This window comes from Mobula birostris, chromosome 24 (assembly GCF_030028105.1).
Source record: "Mobula birostris isolate sMobBir1 chromosome 24, sMobBir1.hap1, whole genome shotgun sequence".
NCBI lineage: Eukaryota > Metazoa > Chordata > Chondrichthyes > Myliobatiformes > Myliobatidae > Mobula > Mobula birostris.
Window position 1 is genome coordinate 11735498 of NC_092393.1, and position 16296 is coordinate 11751793.

The following is a 16296-nucleotide window of genomic DNA, read 5'->3' on the forward strand; positions in this document are numbered from 1 at the left end:
TTTTAAAAAGTGGAGTTACATTAGCCACCCTCCAATCCTCAGGAACTAGTCCAGAATCTAACGAGTTTTGAAAAATTATCACTAATGCATCCACTATTTCTTGGGCTACTTCCTTAAGCACCCTGGGATGCAGACCATCCGGCCCTGGGGATTTATCTGCCTTCAATCCCTTCAATTTACCTAACACCACTTCCCTATTAACATTTGTGTCAAAGTTTATGCACAGACTGAAAAGAAGCTCTTTGATGAACTCAGTGCAGATGTCCTTCCCTCACTGTTCAAATAGTGGCACGGGAATTTGTTTTTCATTCAGCTAAGATGATTGGAGCCATGACTTAATATCTTATTTAATTAATAGCAGAATAACACAGTTCTTCTGGCTTCTATGTTACTCCATTCTACCTTTGGGATACTATTGTGTGATCTCTGGACCAAATGCAGTGACTTTTATTCATGCCTTGTTGTACTTGTATGTAATACAGTGTATTCCAGTTGATTGAGCCATTGGGTAATCGGGGCAGCTGCTTACTTGGGCCAACTCTTAAAAGAACAAAAGCTAATCAAGGAAATAGCTGGGATTCCCGCTGTTTATTTGGGACACTATGCCACTTAGTTGGGGCAGGAGATTTACCCAACAGTTTCTAACTAGTGTCAGTCGTGTGCACCTGTGTTGCTTTTAGTCACCACACTGTGCTTAGAGTGAGCAGTTTTTACACTACATAGCATTAGTTGTGTATGTTTGTGTTCAAAAACCAGTGATTTTTGTCACTGATATTTGGTGAGAAATAAACAGTAAGACAATTCAAAACTGTTTGCTGACTGTGTTTTCAAGCATTCAGGCTTGGAGATGCCAGAAATGGCTTGGAATGAAAATGAAACAATTTTACTACTTCAACAAATTAGCAATAATGAAGAATTTGAGGTATTGACAATCTTGAATGTTACAATGAAAATGAAGACTTGGAGGATGTAATTGTCAAAAGGATTGTGTGAGGACAATTCATATTTCCACTAAGTGCCTGCACTGATTTTGTTCATTTACAGTCAATCAGAAGAACATGGCAGATTAATTCCTCTGTCGATAAATATTAGGAAATAATATACAGTTTTATAGTACTGTAGTAGTGTTGATAGTGTTCTAATTTCTAAATACTTAATCAGTTACTCAGTTAAATGATAATTTGTCTTTTTTTTAATACCTCTTTAATTTCCATGAAGCTTCGGTTAATTGTGGCAGCTGCTTAAATGGGCCAAAGTATACAGGTCCCGATTAATTGGAATCCACTGTGTATGAAAAATTAACAAACAACAAATTATTTCAAGTATTATGAATGCAAGATATTTTAAACAGCACAAAAAACTCAAATATTTTCATTTCAGCTCCCATTTGCTTCATCACTCTCTCTCCAAACACCTTTGTTCATCTCAGTATCTCATGTGCTCCAACTTTGGCTGAGATGTTAAAACAAAGTTTGGTCTAGCAGTTTCAGCAAATCATTAAATATCAATGTTCCTACAACAGTAGTTGAAGAGGAATGGCATGTTTCTGCAGTGCCTCACCAACATTTGTCCTTCAACCAAAGTCACTAAAAATAGATCAGTTGCTCATTGTTCTTTGTGGGATAATTGTAAGATCTTTCTTGATGTGCCTCAGCCTTGTCCATTTCTCTCTGACCCTGATGATGTAATCCACGTCTATTATCCTCTTGGTTGAAAAATTCCGCTTGATCTGTTTTTACTCCTGCATTCCTGATATTTTAACTATATCCTCTGGGATTTGAATACTTTGCTGTCATGTGCAGTTCTGCTTTTTCAACTCATTTTCTGACCTTGGGAATATATTTCGCCTCCTAATTTTTCTTTTGTAGAGCTTGAGCAAACTTTTATAAATTAACTCTGGTTTATGTTTATGACTCTTTATTGAAAGAAGACAACCAAATATCCTTGAGTACCAGTTGTTTATATGTCTTGCAAATAGCATCGGCTGCACTTTTAGTTCTATCCATGACCTCAGAATATCACTGGCTTGTTCTGATTCAAGAAAACACAATTTATCACTGTCTGCTTCTCCCAAAGCTGTCAAAAACTGGAATTTTTCTTCCATTATGTCTGCGATTCTGGTTTACTAATGAATGGAGATTGATTGCTCTGATTATTTAATAACCACACTATGATTGTGGTAGTGTTTTAAAGCTAAGTAGGGACCAGAATAGTAGAAGGTGAACTAACTGAATAGAATAGGTCTGGCTGTTGCTGGCATTCTTACCTCTGAATCAAAAGTTTGCAGGTTCTAATTTCACTCCAGGAGCTTGAGGCACAAAGATCTAAACTGATGCTTCATTGAGTAGCTGATGCAGAATTAAAAGTACCAAGTTTTAGCCCTTCCTACCCTCTCAGATATGTGAAAATACTTCTATGGTATGCTGCTGAACAAATTGATACACAGCTCTTTTTCACTATGACTGAACATTTAGCTTTAACCATTGCTGTTCATGGGTTGTCACACTTCCTACAAAATGCTCCAAAAGAGCTTGGCTGTAAACTACTTTTGGGACATCAGTACAAGTCATGACTACCTTTTCTCCTTTAGCAATTCCCAGATTTTAATATTTGTGAGTATTTTGTAGAAGTATCAGTTAGAATGTAATACCTTTGTTTCACTGTTGTTACCACATCTCATTGAAATATAGCCACCGTGGGGAGAAACAGAGAAGATATGACGGAAGAAACAGAATCAGAATTAATTAGGCTCTCTGAGAAGGTAACAAGAATTACTGAATGGTGTGAAGAATGGTTAAACTTCCTACAAAAGAACAAGTTCCTTAAAGCACAGATCTCAATCTGTTAAAAATGTCATTGTGATTCAGAGTTGATATTGTCGATGGAGGACAGGCAGGTTTGCTCCGGATGTCGGACTTACTCATTAGCTCTTGCTCATGCGTCAGTCATGGTATGTAAGTGTCAAAGGGAGAGTGTAGAGTGACAGAGAGCACACGTTAATCAGCTTCACAATCATTTGATCAGAGGAGCCTCATCATGGCCATTAAGAGAGAAAACGAAGAACTTAAATCGCATCTTCTCATGACCTCGGGACTTCCCAAGTGTAGTATTTTCAAATGTAGTCACTATTTTAATGTAAGAAATTCAGCAACCGTTAGTACTTAATAAAATCCCACACACACATTAATGAATGGATAATCTGTTTAGCATGAGTGATTGAAGGATAAATATTGTCCAGGATGCTTCGCAGACCTGACCTCCTTCTGCTGCTGTGGGATTTGTTATGTTTACATACTCTCAGTGGCCACTTTATTAGTTACACCTATATACAGGTTTCCCCCGCCACCCAAAGGTAGAGCGTTCCTATGAAATGGTTCGTAAGCCGGAATGTCATAAAGCGAAGAAGCGATTACCATTTATTTATATGGGAAAATTTTGTGAGCGTTCGCAGACCCAAAAATAACCTACCAAATCATGCCAAATAACACGTAAAACCTAAGATAACAGTAACATATAGTAAAAGCAGGAATGATATGATAAATACACAGCTTATATAAAGTAGAAGTACTTTTCCACAATCATTGCCTGAACTGTTCTCCGTAGCGAAAATCTCACGCAAGCGCTGTCGGCAAAAACACGGCGCAAGCGCTCTCCAGTAACCTCTAAGCTATGAAGCTGCCAAATCATACCAAATAACACATAAAAATACACAGCCGATATAAAGTAGAAATAATGTATGTACAGTGTAGTATCACTTACCGGAATTGGGAAAGCACCGAGCACACTGATGGTGGTGTGTTAGACTGAGTCGTTGGGAGCTTGGGTGCTGCAGTGGCCCCCACACTCTAGGCAGCAAACCAATATCGATCTGCGAAGCCTGCAGGGGTACAGTGGTAGCCGGGAGGCATCCAGCACATCTTTAACAAAAAAGCTGAAATAAACATGTTAATTAATTAGGTGCTGCCCGGCACGTTTATTTCGGTTTATTTAGGTTTTTTTCTTAAAGATGTGCTGTGTGTCTCCCGGCTACTGCTGCATTCTCCGTGAATCGGTATCTGTCCGCGGCCTGGGTGTTGGGGTGGTGGGACACTGGGGTGTCATCTCATCGTCTGTTTCCATTAGAGCGGGCAGCTCATCTCTCCTATGACTGCCTGCTTCGATGTCGAAGTTCGAGGTTCGTCGTCTGCTGTGACTGATGTGGAAGGCTTGCTTGACTGCTGAGCCTCGCGCATTTTTCTATGATACAGTTCTTTGTAAGCACTCAAATCATCCTGCAAATATCCCCTAAACTGACGTACCCTTTCAAAATTAAAGTGGTACTTTAGCATTACTCATTTGGTTTCGATTGTTATCCTTTCCTCTTGCAATTGCATCAGCTCTTCATCTATCAGCTCTTGGTTATGGGATGCCAAAACCTCTTCAACATCATCTTCGTCAGCTTCCACAAGCCAAACTTACTTAGTCCTTACTTCGTTCACCACGATCAAAACGCTTAATTATGTCTATTTTTACGCTAAGTGTAGCACCCTTACGAGCTCTTTCAGGCTTTTCCAATACCATCTTGCAAACGGCTGCTCACAGGCACGTGTTTAAGCAATGCCGGCGAAAATGCAGTTCCGAATCCGGGGGAGAGCAGCTGGTTGGGGCGCACACTGCCTTTTATCGCGCTGATTTTTTTCACGTGCTGCTTTTTTCGTAACAGTGAAAACACTTTCTGTTAGTGAAAACAGGTTACTAATGTAGGTCTTTCATAACAGTGAGGTTTCGTAAAGCGAACGTTCGTAAAGCCGGGGACTCCTGTACCTGCTCATTAATGCATCTATCTATTCAGCCAATCATGTGGCAGCAACCCAATCCATAAAATCATGCAGACATGGTCAAAGGGTTCAGTTGTTGTTCAGACCAAACATCAAAATGTGGAAGAAATGTGATCTAAACGACTTTGACCATGGAATGAATGTTGGTGCTGGACGGGGTGGTTTGAGTATCTCAGAAACTGCTGATCTCCTAGGATTTGCACGTACAACAGTCTCCATAGTTTACAGAGAATGATGCAAAAAACAAACAAAAAAAGAGATCCAGTGAATGGCAGTTCTGTGGGCAAAAGTGCCTGTTAATGAGAGAGGAGAATGGCCAGACTGGTTCAAGCTGACAGGAAGGCGACAGTAGCTCAAATAACCACACGTTACAACAATAGTATGCATCCCTGAATGCACACCACATTGAACCTTGAAGTGGATGGGCCATAGTAGCAAAAGACCACATCAGTTTCTACTCCTGTGGCCACATTATTAGGTACACTCCTATATTTATCAAAGTGGCCAACTAAGTGTATATAGGCCTGTGCAATGGCTGGATATCTGAAAAAAAATAGACCTCTGTTTCAGCCCTACTTGTGAATAGTTCACAGTCACCAATCTCATTCACTCAAGAGATCTTCTCTTTATACCCTTCAGTCTTCTTGTCCCCCAACTACTTTCATCAGAGTAGCTTTCCTGCAGCACTGGGCTTTGTGTGTTGTGGGGCTCAAACCCAGAAACATTGACTAGGAGTTGAGAGGGTTGCCATTAACCCAGTAAAGTTAGATAATGTGTTTGAGGAAATTGGTAATTGCATATTGCAATGTGTTCTCCAGTCTTAGACTTCCAGTTACTGTGACTTGAACAAAGCCTTCTGATGAACAAAATTAAGTCTCTATAAACTTTGCAAATAATCTACTTTTACTTGAGTTTTTAATGCAAAATTTAGAGAACCATATCCCTAATTTTTATGCTTGTCCAGGATTATTTGGTATAAGTACAAGTTCTCTGGCCCGCCATGTCCAAATCTGTAGTTATCTAATAAAGTCAAAGATAGTACCAGACTTACATAAAAATAATATAATTGAAGAATTGCAGTCAATTGTTCCCGATAATTGGACAGAACATATAAACTGGCAAAGAATGATGAAAAAATTAATAAAAAATAAATTACTAGGCAAACCAAGCTGTAAGTGTCAAAATAGATAGCAAGACTTTTTACAGGTACTTAAAATTGAGGAGAAAAGAAAGTATACAAGGTGAGTCTTAGAAGATAGAAAGTGGATCTGAGAATATTAAGGGAAAATAAGGATATGGCTAGTGAATTAAATAGCCATTATGCCTCTTTTTGCTATTATAGAAGATTCAAGTATCATTTCCTGAAATAGCTACAAATCAGGTAACTGGAAGGGTGAAGGCAACTTGGGAGAATTGCTGTCATCAAGGAAGAGGTACAGAGGAAATTGGTGGAGCTGTGGCTGGCTGAGTCCTTGGATCCTGATGGACTTCATCCCAAGATCTTAAAAGAAGTGGCTAGTGAGATGTGGATGCAGTGGTTTTAGTTTTCCAATGTTCCCTTGACTTAGGGAGATTCCCTTAAATTGAAAATGCATAACTTGATAATTCAAAAAAAAAAGGAAGGAAATACAAACACTTGTAGAAAGCAGAAGACTCTATGACCTCTTGGCTTAACATCTGCCATTGGGATGTAACTAAAAGAGATTATCACAGAGCACTCAGAAAATTCAAGATAATCAAGTAAAGGCAACATGATTTTATGAAAGGATAGTCATATTTGACCAATTTACTGGAGTTCATTGTGAAACTTCTTGCTTAATAGAACTGACCAAATACCTCCACCAAGAGGACTGCAGGAGCTCAAGAACATGACTTGCCATCACCTTCTCAAGGCCAGGATAATAAGTGCTGTCCTTGCTGGTGCTCCCAGAAATAATAATAGTAAATAAAAACTTCCCTGTAAAAAAAATATACTCATTGATTTAAGCTACAAAGACAACTGGAAGAAGGCAAATGCCACCAGAAATACATGTTATTTACCCAAACAAATTCTTTAGATTTTGTTATATGATGACCATCCTGTCTCAACTCTGACTACCTGAACTGAACTGAACATGATCTATCTACATGAAGTCTGGGACAAATGGGCAAAATTAGCTTAATAAAATGGGACAAAGTGATGGTAGAGGATTTGTTTTTGTGATAAGAAGCCTCTGATGAATGGTATCCTATGGGATTGGTGCTGGGAGTTTTGTATATATCACATAATAGTCTGGATATTAATTTAATAAGTTTGTAGGTGACACGGTTCTGTTGATTGTGAGGAGGGTAATTGAAGGCAACAGGATATTTTAATCCACAGTGATGTGTGAGTGAACAATGTCAGATGGAACCCAATCCTGACAGTTGGATCCATGATGTATGCTAAGGTTCAAGGAGAAAAGGGGGACTTCCGTGTTCATGTCCAAGGATCCTTAAAGGTGTCAGCTCAGAGAGATAAGGTGTCGAAGAAAACCCCTTCATGAACCAGGATTTGAAAAAAAAAGAGCATGAAGATTATGATACAACATCAAAAAAACATTGAATAGACCAAGACTGGAATACTGTGTACAGTTTCGGCTGCCAGACTTTAGGAAGGTTGTTATTTCACTGCAGGAGTCAGGAAGTTATGTTGCAGTTATGTAAGATGTTGGTGAAATGAACTTGGAGTATTATGTACAGCTTTGGTCACCCTGTTGTAGGAAAGTTATTAAACTGGAAAGGATACAGAGAATGTTTACTAGGATGTTGCCTCGACTTGGGAGCCTGAGTTACAAAGAGCGTTTATCTGGACCTTAGACTTTAAAATCATAAAATATAGGAGCAGAATTAGGCCATTTGGCCCATTGAGTCTGCTCCGCCATTTCATCATGACTAAGACTTTATTCCCTGAAATGTAGAAGATGGAAGGTGACTTGATAGAGGTAAGATCAAGAGGCATAGAAAGACTGAGGGAGGTGGGTAAAAACAAGAGGCAGAGATGATAGATTGAAATGGGACATTGGGGCAGCTTCTTCATATAGAGGATGTGTTGCCAGAAATAGTGGTTAAGATGGACATGTCAGCAACACTTAAAACCACCTAGATCAGTACATAGATAGGGGAGGGTTAGAGGCTATGGGCCAAAATCAGGCTGATGAGACTAGCTCACTATGCAACACAATTGGCATGGACATGCTAGGCCAAATGGCTTTTTTTTCCATGCTGTATGACTCTAAATAACATATGCTGTTGATCAAGGGCAGAGGTCCCCAACCTTTTTTGCATTGCGAACCGGCCGACCCGCGGGGGGCGGGGGGGGGTTAGGATTGCCAAGGGACAAGAGTAGCAGTCAAATACGCTGTGTTTACCCCGAGAGAGACTACAATGACCATGAAGCCTTGCATGGGCACCAGTGCGCATGTTGATTTTTTTTCTACAAATCGTTTTTGGCCATTCTGTTCGGGGGAGGGGGTGTTAATCACGACCAGAATATAGGTGATAAGTGGCTAATACACTCAATTTCATTTCTAAAAGGGTTTATCTAACGAATTTAATATTAAACACACAGTGCATATTTTCCTTGCCTGAATATAGTGATAAATCTCCCGGACCAGATGGAATGCACCCTCGTGTTCTGAAGGAAGTAGCTGTGGAGATTGCAGAGGAATTAGCGATGATCTTTCAAAAGTCGATAGATTCTGGCATGGTTCCGGAGGACTGGAAGATTGCAAATGTCACTCTGCTATTTAAGAAGGGGGCAAGGAAGCAAAAAGGAAATTATAGACCTGTTAGCTTGACATCGGTGGTTGGGAAGTTGTTGGATTCGATTGTCAAGGATGAGGTTACAGAGTACCTGGAGGCATATGACAAGATAGGCAGAACTCAGCATGGATTCCTTAAAGGAAAATCCTGCCTGACAAACCTATTACAATTTTTTGAGGAAATTACCAGTAGGCTAGACAAGGGAGATGCAGTGGATGTTGTATATTTGGATTTTCAGAAGGCCTTTGACAAGGTGCCACACATGAGGCTACTTAACAAGATAAGAGCCCATGGAATTATGGGAAAATTACATACGTGGATAGAGCGTTGGCTGATTGGCAGGAAACAGAGAGTGGGAATAAAGGGATCCTATTCTGGTTGGCTGCCAGTTACCAGTGGTGTTCCACAGGGGTCCGTGTTGGGGTCGCTTCTTTTTACGTTGTACATCAACGATTTGGATTATGGAGTAGATGGCTTTGTGGCTAAGTTTGCTGACGATACGAAGATAGGTGGAGGGGCTGGTAGTGCTGAGGAAATGGAGAGTCTGCAGAGAGACTTGGATAGATTGGAAGAATGGGCAGAGAAGTAGCAAATGAAGTACAATGTTGGTAAGTGTATGGTTGTGCACTTTGGCAGAAAAAATAAACGGACAGACTATTATTTAAACGGGGAAAGAATTCAAAGTTCTGAGACTTTGTGACTTGTGCAATGTGACTTGGGAGTCCTGGTACAGGATACCCTTAAAGTTAACCTCCAGGTTGAGTCAGTAGTGAAGAAGGCGAATGCAATGTTGGCATTCATTTCTAGAGGAATAGAGTATAGGAGCAGGGATGTGATGTTGGGGCTCTATAAGGCGCTGGTGAGACCTCACTTGGAGTACTGTGGGCAGTTTTGGTCTCCTTATTTAAGAAAGGATGTGCTGATGTTGGAGAGGGTACAGAGAAGATTCACTAGAATGATTCTGGGAATGAGAGGGTTAACATATGAGGAACGTTTGTCCGTTCTTGGACTGTATTCCTTGGAGGTTAGAAGAATGAGGGGAGACCTCATAGAAGCATTTCAAATGTTGAAAGGCATGGACAGAGAGGATGTGGCAAAGTTGTTTCCCATGATGGGGGAGTCTAGTACGAGAGGGCATGACTTAAGGATTGAAGGGTGCCCATTCAGAACAGAAATGCGAAGAAATTTTTTTAGTCAGAGGGTGGTGAATCTATGGAATTTGTTGCCACGTGCAGCAGTGGAGGCCAAGTCATTGGGTGTATTTAAGGCAGAGAGTGATAGGTATCTGAGTAGCCAGGGCATCAAAGGTTATGGTGAGAAGGCGGGGGAGTGGGACTAAATGGGAGAATGGATCAGCTCATGATAAAGTGGCGGAGCAGACTCGATGGGCCAAATGGCCGACTTCTTATGGTCTTATGGTCTTATAAGTCAATTATCAGGAGAGGACAGGGGAGCTTGAAGTAAGTGTTGAACGAACTTCCAGTAGAAGTGGTAGAGGCAGGTTTGATATTATAATTTAAAGAAAAATTGGATAGGTATATGGGACAGGAAAGGAATTGAGGATTGTGGGCTGAGTGCAGGTCGGTGGGACGAGGTGAGAGTAAGCATTCGGCACAGACTAGAAGGGCAGAGATGGCCTGTTTCCGTGCTGTAATTGTTATATGGTTATATAAGTCAATAGCATCATAACTTTTTAAGTAACGTTTGGATATTAAACACATAGCATATATTTTCCCCGTATGAACATAGAAAATCATTGCAACACACCAATATCGCTGAATCAGTGGGAGCCCTGGGCTTGCCTTACTGCAACAAGACTGTCCCATGGAGGGGTGATGGGAGACAGCGATATTCGAAGGGGGTTCCTTATGTCCACTCTATTCCGCAATTTAGTTTTCGTTGCATTCATTGCAGAAAACCTCGCTTCGCAGAGATATGTTGGAAATGGAAGCAATATTTTCAGTGCTTTCGTGGCTATCTCAGGATATTTAGCCTTGACTTTGATCCAGAATACTGGCAGAGATGTTACGTCAAGCATACTTTTCAGCTCACCGTCATCTGCAAGCTGGAGGAGCTGATCTCCTTCCCGCGCTGACATGGATAACGCGCGGGTAATGACCTCACGTGCGTTCAAGCTCAACAGTGGCCGTGACAGGGAATGAGGAAAGGTGCAGCTGACTCATATCGCCAAATCATATCGTTTCCTCGCGGCCCAGTAGTTGGGGACCGCTGATTAAGGGGACTGGTGTACCGGGCCCCTCTGATTAGATTTCCACAGGGCATAGAAATGTTACGGCATCAAAAATCATGTTGGAAAATAAAAGTATGTGGCACCGAAGGTAATGTATTCACGTGGATAGAAGGTTGGCTGGCTAACGGAAAACTGAGAATAGGCATAAATGTTTTTTTGACCGGTTGGCAAGATGTAGTGAATAGCATGCCACAGGATTCAAACCTGGGCTGGGCCCTTCTTACAGTTGATATCAATGATGAAGATGAAGGCACTGTGGAATAAGACTGCTAAATTTGATAATGAAAGAGTATGGAGAATGTTTACCGGGATGTTGCCTGGATTTGGGAAAGTAGTTGAGAAAAGGATATGATGGGATAACCAGGGGATACAGAGAGGTTAGTAAGTGCGTAAAGATCAGGCAAAGGGAGAACAATATGGGAAAAAGTGAAAACAGTAATTTCAACTGGAAAACAAAAATGCTGCATGGAGATGGTGATGGAAGAGTCTCGGGTGTTGGCTAAGAAACATGAACATAACCATGTATCTATAATCTATGGGGAAGCACTTTGAATCGTGCTCAAGTACAACAATATCAATGGATTTGCAGGATTGACTGACACTTCTGAGTCTGATACCTGGTTTAATGCTGTGTGACCCATCTGGTTTCATATTTGGTAGATTATTTGATGCAACTAATAGTTTTCTTGAACATTTCAAAGGGCAAGTAAAATTAATCACATTGGTTTGAGTTCTGAGTCACACTTGAACCAGGAAGGAAAGGATGGCAAAAACACTGATTTTCCCCAGTAGTTCTCTTTCTATGTACTTGAATAGTTATAAAACCTGAAGACATAAGAGCAGAATTGAGTCATTTGGCCCATAGAGTCTGCTCCACCATTCATTCATAGCTGATCCTGTTCCCCCCTCATCCTTCTAAATTCCAGCGAGTTCAGACCCAGAGCTATCAAATGTTCCTTGTATGATCACCCTTTCATTCCCAGAATCATCCTTTTGAACCTCCTCTGAACCCACTCCAATGCCAGCCCAGATGAGGAACCCGAAACTGATCACAATACTGGTCCTATATCCACTCTCATCTGTCTTTTATTTTTTGCATACTTGCAGAAGCTTTTACTATCCACTTTGATATTCCTAGCTTGCTTTGATATTTCATCTTTAGCCTCCTAAAAACTCTTTTAGTTGCTCTCTGTAGGGTTTTAAAAGCTTCCCAATCTTCTGTCTTCCCACAAACTCTTGAGTTGTTGTATACCCTCTCTTTTGCTTTTACGTTAGCTTTGATGTTTCTTGTTAGCCATGATGTACGATTTTGCCATTTGAGTATTTCTTTGTCTTTGGAATACATCTATCCTGTACCTTCCTAATTTTTCTTAGAAACTCACACCATTGCTGCTCTGCTGTCATCCCTGCCAACATCTCCTCCTGTTACTTTAGCCAACTCCTCTCTCATATCACTGTAATTTCCTTTACTTCACTGAAACGCTGTTATGTCAGGCATAACTTTCTGTCTATCAAATTTCAAGTTGAACTCACTGTGATATTGTGATCACTGCTTCCTAAGGGTACTCTACCTTAAGCTCCCTAATCACCTCCGGTTCATTGCATAACACCCAGTCCAGTATAGCTGATCCTCTAGTAGGCTTAACAACAAACTGCTCTAAAAAGTCATCTCATAGGCATTCAAAATCCATTTACAACCTGATTTTCCCAAGTAACCTGCATGTGGAAATCTCGCATGACTATCATAACATTGCCCTTTTGACATGCCTTTTCTATTTACTGTTGTAATCTGTGGACCACATCCCAGCTACTGTTTGGAAGCCTGTATATAAATGCCATCAGGGTCCTTTTACCCTTGCTGTTTCTTAACTCAGCCTACAAGGATTCAGTATCTTCCGATCATATGTCACATCTTTCTACTAATTTGATGCCACTCTTTACCAGCAGAGCCATGCCACCCCCTCTACCGACCTTCCTATCCCTTCGAAACAACCTTGGAATTCTGCTCCCAACTACAACCATCCTTCGGCTACGATTCAGTGATGGTCGTTGAGCTCATTCATATCATGTTTGTGAGGGGAATTATTACAACTATTCAAATGTATGGAATTGAAGAGCAAGAATAGGCTAGCTATGTCACATGAAGTCTTAAAGACTTCCACAGTTATTCCTATCTTCCACCAATAGTATGAAATCTAGGAACGATTTAAAAAAGAATAAAGGAAAAGAATTGTCTGAGAAGTTCTTTCTTGACTTTCTATAAATTTCCAAGATTGATTTTTAACCTTGTTTTGATTTTTAGTATTTCAACCAAGAAGTTTCCAGAAAACAGTCAGGAGCATAAATGGCTGTGATACTATCACTGTGGTCTGGTCACTGAAAGCAAGACCTGTTCTCCTGCTTATAGTCTCACAGTTGTCATTCCCACATGGCCCAGAGTTTCCTGGCTTAAATTGAGACAAATGGGAGATATGATTGACATAAAGTTGTTTCTGCATTTCTTTTAACTGTGCTTTTTAAAGCCTCTTCATGCTTTGTAGGATCTTCATGGAGAACTGAAAAATAAGAATGTCCTCATAGTCCGTTACTCACTCGAGCTGACAGCTGCTAAGTTTGGCTTGGAGATAGAGAAGGTCAAAGACATTCTGAGTACATGCAGAACCAGGCTGTGTGAAGTCAGGAAACAGAGGCCGCGACCTCATCTCGATAGCAAAATGGTGGCATCATGGAATGGTAAGTGAAGGAGTTCTTAATGCTGAGTAGAAAATAATGGGAAATTGTGCAAATGTTCAGTAGGATATGTTGGAGTTGCCTGGATTGACTCACTTTTCCTCCTTTTTTGTCCATTAAACTTGAATTTGTTATCAATGATTTTCTGAAATCCTTGATTGACATCCTTGTCTTGCTTGGCCTTGGCTTGCTTGGACTTTATTGATATAAGATATCCTCTCCCTGCAATTAGAATGCGATCCAGATTATGAAAAAGTTACAATGAAACTGCAGAGTGTTAAATATAATTGATATGGAGTTTTTTGGATATAAAAATAAATCAAAAGTACAAGAGTACAGGAACATAGGAACAGAAGTGAAGCACCTGGTCTCTCAAACTTGTCCTGCTGTTCAGTATGGTCAGGGCTGATTTACTCCAGATCTTCTTGGGCCAGTTCCCCATAGCACTGTAGTTCTCATTTTCAAAAATTCATCTACTTCCTCTTTCAGTACTTGCAATTATATAGCCTCCATAATCCTCCCGGGTAGTGAATTCCAGAAATTCACTTCCCTCTGTGAAGAAACTCCTCTGTACCTTTGTTTTAAAGGACCAACCTCTTACCTTGTCCCCTTGTTCGCGACTCTCTCAATAGTGGAAACATCTACGCTGTCATTGCTTCCTTAAGGTCTTGCTTCTTTCAGCAAGGTCACTTCATTCTTCTAAAGTCTGTAGAATGGAGATCCAATATCCTTATCAGCTCATGAAAGGACAACTGTCTCAAGCCAGGAATTAGGTTGATGGAATATATTTTATATATTCTTTCTTAAATAAGGGGACCAGAAGTGCCCAGTACTCCAGGTGTGGCCTGGGAAGCATTCTCTACAATTGTAATGATACTTCCCTATATTTAAACTCAACCTCATTCCAGTAAAGACAAATACTGTTTGTCATTTGCCTTCCTAATTACTTTCTGAACTTACACACCAAGATGCCTCTGTAACTTCACTCATTTCACTCTACTTAGTTAGTAGTCTGACTTATGATCCATCTTACTGAAGTACATGACCTTAGTTTACTACATTAAACTCCAGTTGCCCTGATTCCTTCCATTAAACTAAGCATATTTCATGATAAGAGTCCAAATATCCTCACTGCAAGGTGCCTTCCTGTTATTTTAGTGTCACTGGCAAACTTCAGATGCCTTGCACTCTGCTTCCGGTTCCAGGTCATTAATGTCAGTAGTAAGTAATTGCAGGCCAAGAACTGATCCTTAGTGTGACCCATTGGTTACATCCTTCCAGCTTGAAAAAGACCGGCGTATTCCAACTGTCTGTCTTCAATGTAATAATCAGTTTTAAATCCATGCTAAAAGTCTTCTGAGCTCCTGTGCATCTCCCTTTTATGTGGCACCTAGTGGCAATCCAACCACACTACAACTATAGTTTCCTTTGTTTGTTATATCCATCTGGTTCACATTTTACATACCCTGGTGTTTGTGCAATGCAGTATTAATGGAGATTTGGACTAATCCTAATAACTGTTTCTGTCACTTGGTCCATAAAATACCTCAGAGGGGGGAGGATGTCAAGAGAAGCCATAATAGTAGTAGGTTTTGAGAATCATAGGCTTCAAGGTCATCGATTCTTTTAAAGCTTGCTGCATTTAGATTTGTGGTATCCTCAATACCACATGTCAAAATGTTAATGCTAAATGGTTTCACCTTACAGCAAACATAGATCTCTTACTTCCTCCCCACTCCCAATTGCCAAGGGCTATCCCCAAGTGTCCTTGATTGTAGGATCCTGCCATATGCTTTTCTGTGCAATATGGACTGATTGCCAATTGGCAAACTAGGTTGCTAAATAAAACAAAGTTATTGTAATAATAGCCTGGATAAATTTAGTAGGACGTCTGCACTGCTGGCCCACACTCCCTCAGCCTATCTCATTGCCAATGATTTTGAATACCCATCTTCAAATTTAGCATACGTTCTTTGTTTTACTGTTCTGGATGTTGTGGATTAGCCTGTAGTGGTTGCCTTTATATTTAGCCTCTTTGAAGTCATAACAATATCAATCATATCACTTCTCAATTTCTCTAAACATTTCAAAACGCTGCAGAAAGAATGAGTGAGCTTAACTGTAGCGGCTGCCATTATAAAGGCTTTAAACACTGTGAAGCTACAGATCTTTATTCTCAGGAACAACTCTGTGACTTGTATATGTTCCAAGATACAGAAGTACTGAGATATTTACTGCCAAAAAACTAAAGTATATTGACAGTTTTAGGTTAGCATAAACTTTCAGAGATAAAATTTTCTTAAACAGGAGCTTGAATTGTCACATTTCTCCTTTCCTTTTCTCCCCCCCAGTTGTTAAGTTGCTCACACAGTAATTAAAACTGTCGAGAAGAGATAAGGCATTTGGCTTGAAAATCTTTGTGCAATTACAACTGTGGGGTTTAGAACAATTATCTTTTGTTGAACTTGCTTACAGAAGAAGATTTGCCAGATGAAAATCAGTCTCATTTTATCTTGTTTATTTTGTTTTGTATCTCAGAACCTGCAGTGTATACTGTGCGTGTGTATTTGTGTGTGTGTGTGCGCGCGTGCACGCGCGCCTATATTCTGTCTCTTCACCCCTCTCTCTTTACTGTCTAATACCAGATGGCATGTATTGAAGGTGAGCGAAGATAGGTTCAAAGGGGATATGAGGGGTAAGCTTAGAGGCAAATAC

The 16296-nt window shown here is 40.3% G+C and overlaps 1 protein-coding gene across 3 annotated transcripts in view; it reads left to right on the forward strand.

The window, feature by feature from the left end:
- spata20 (spermatogenesis associated 20) overlaps nucleotides 1–16296 on the forward strand; it is a 489201-nt gene that overhangs the window by 116874 nt on the left and 356031 nt on the right. For all 3 annotated transcript variants that reach the window (XM_072242745.1, XM_072242746.1, XM_072242744.1), the window contains one exon: nucleotides 13392–13584. In XM_072242745.1, coding sequence (XP_072098846.1) covers nucleotides 13392–13584 — 193 coding nt within the window. The remainder of the gene's footprint in view (nucleotides 1–13391; nucleotides 13585–16296) is intronic.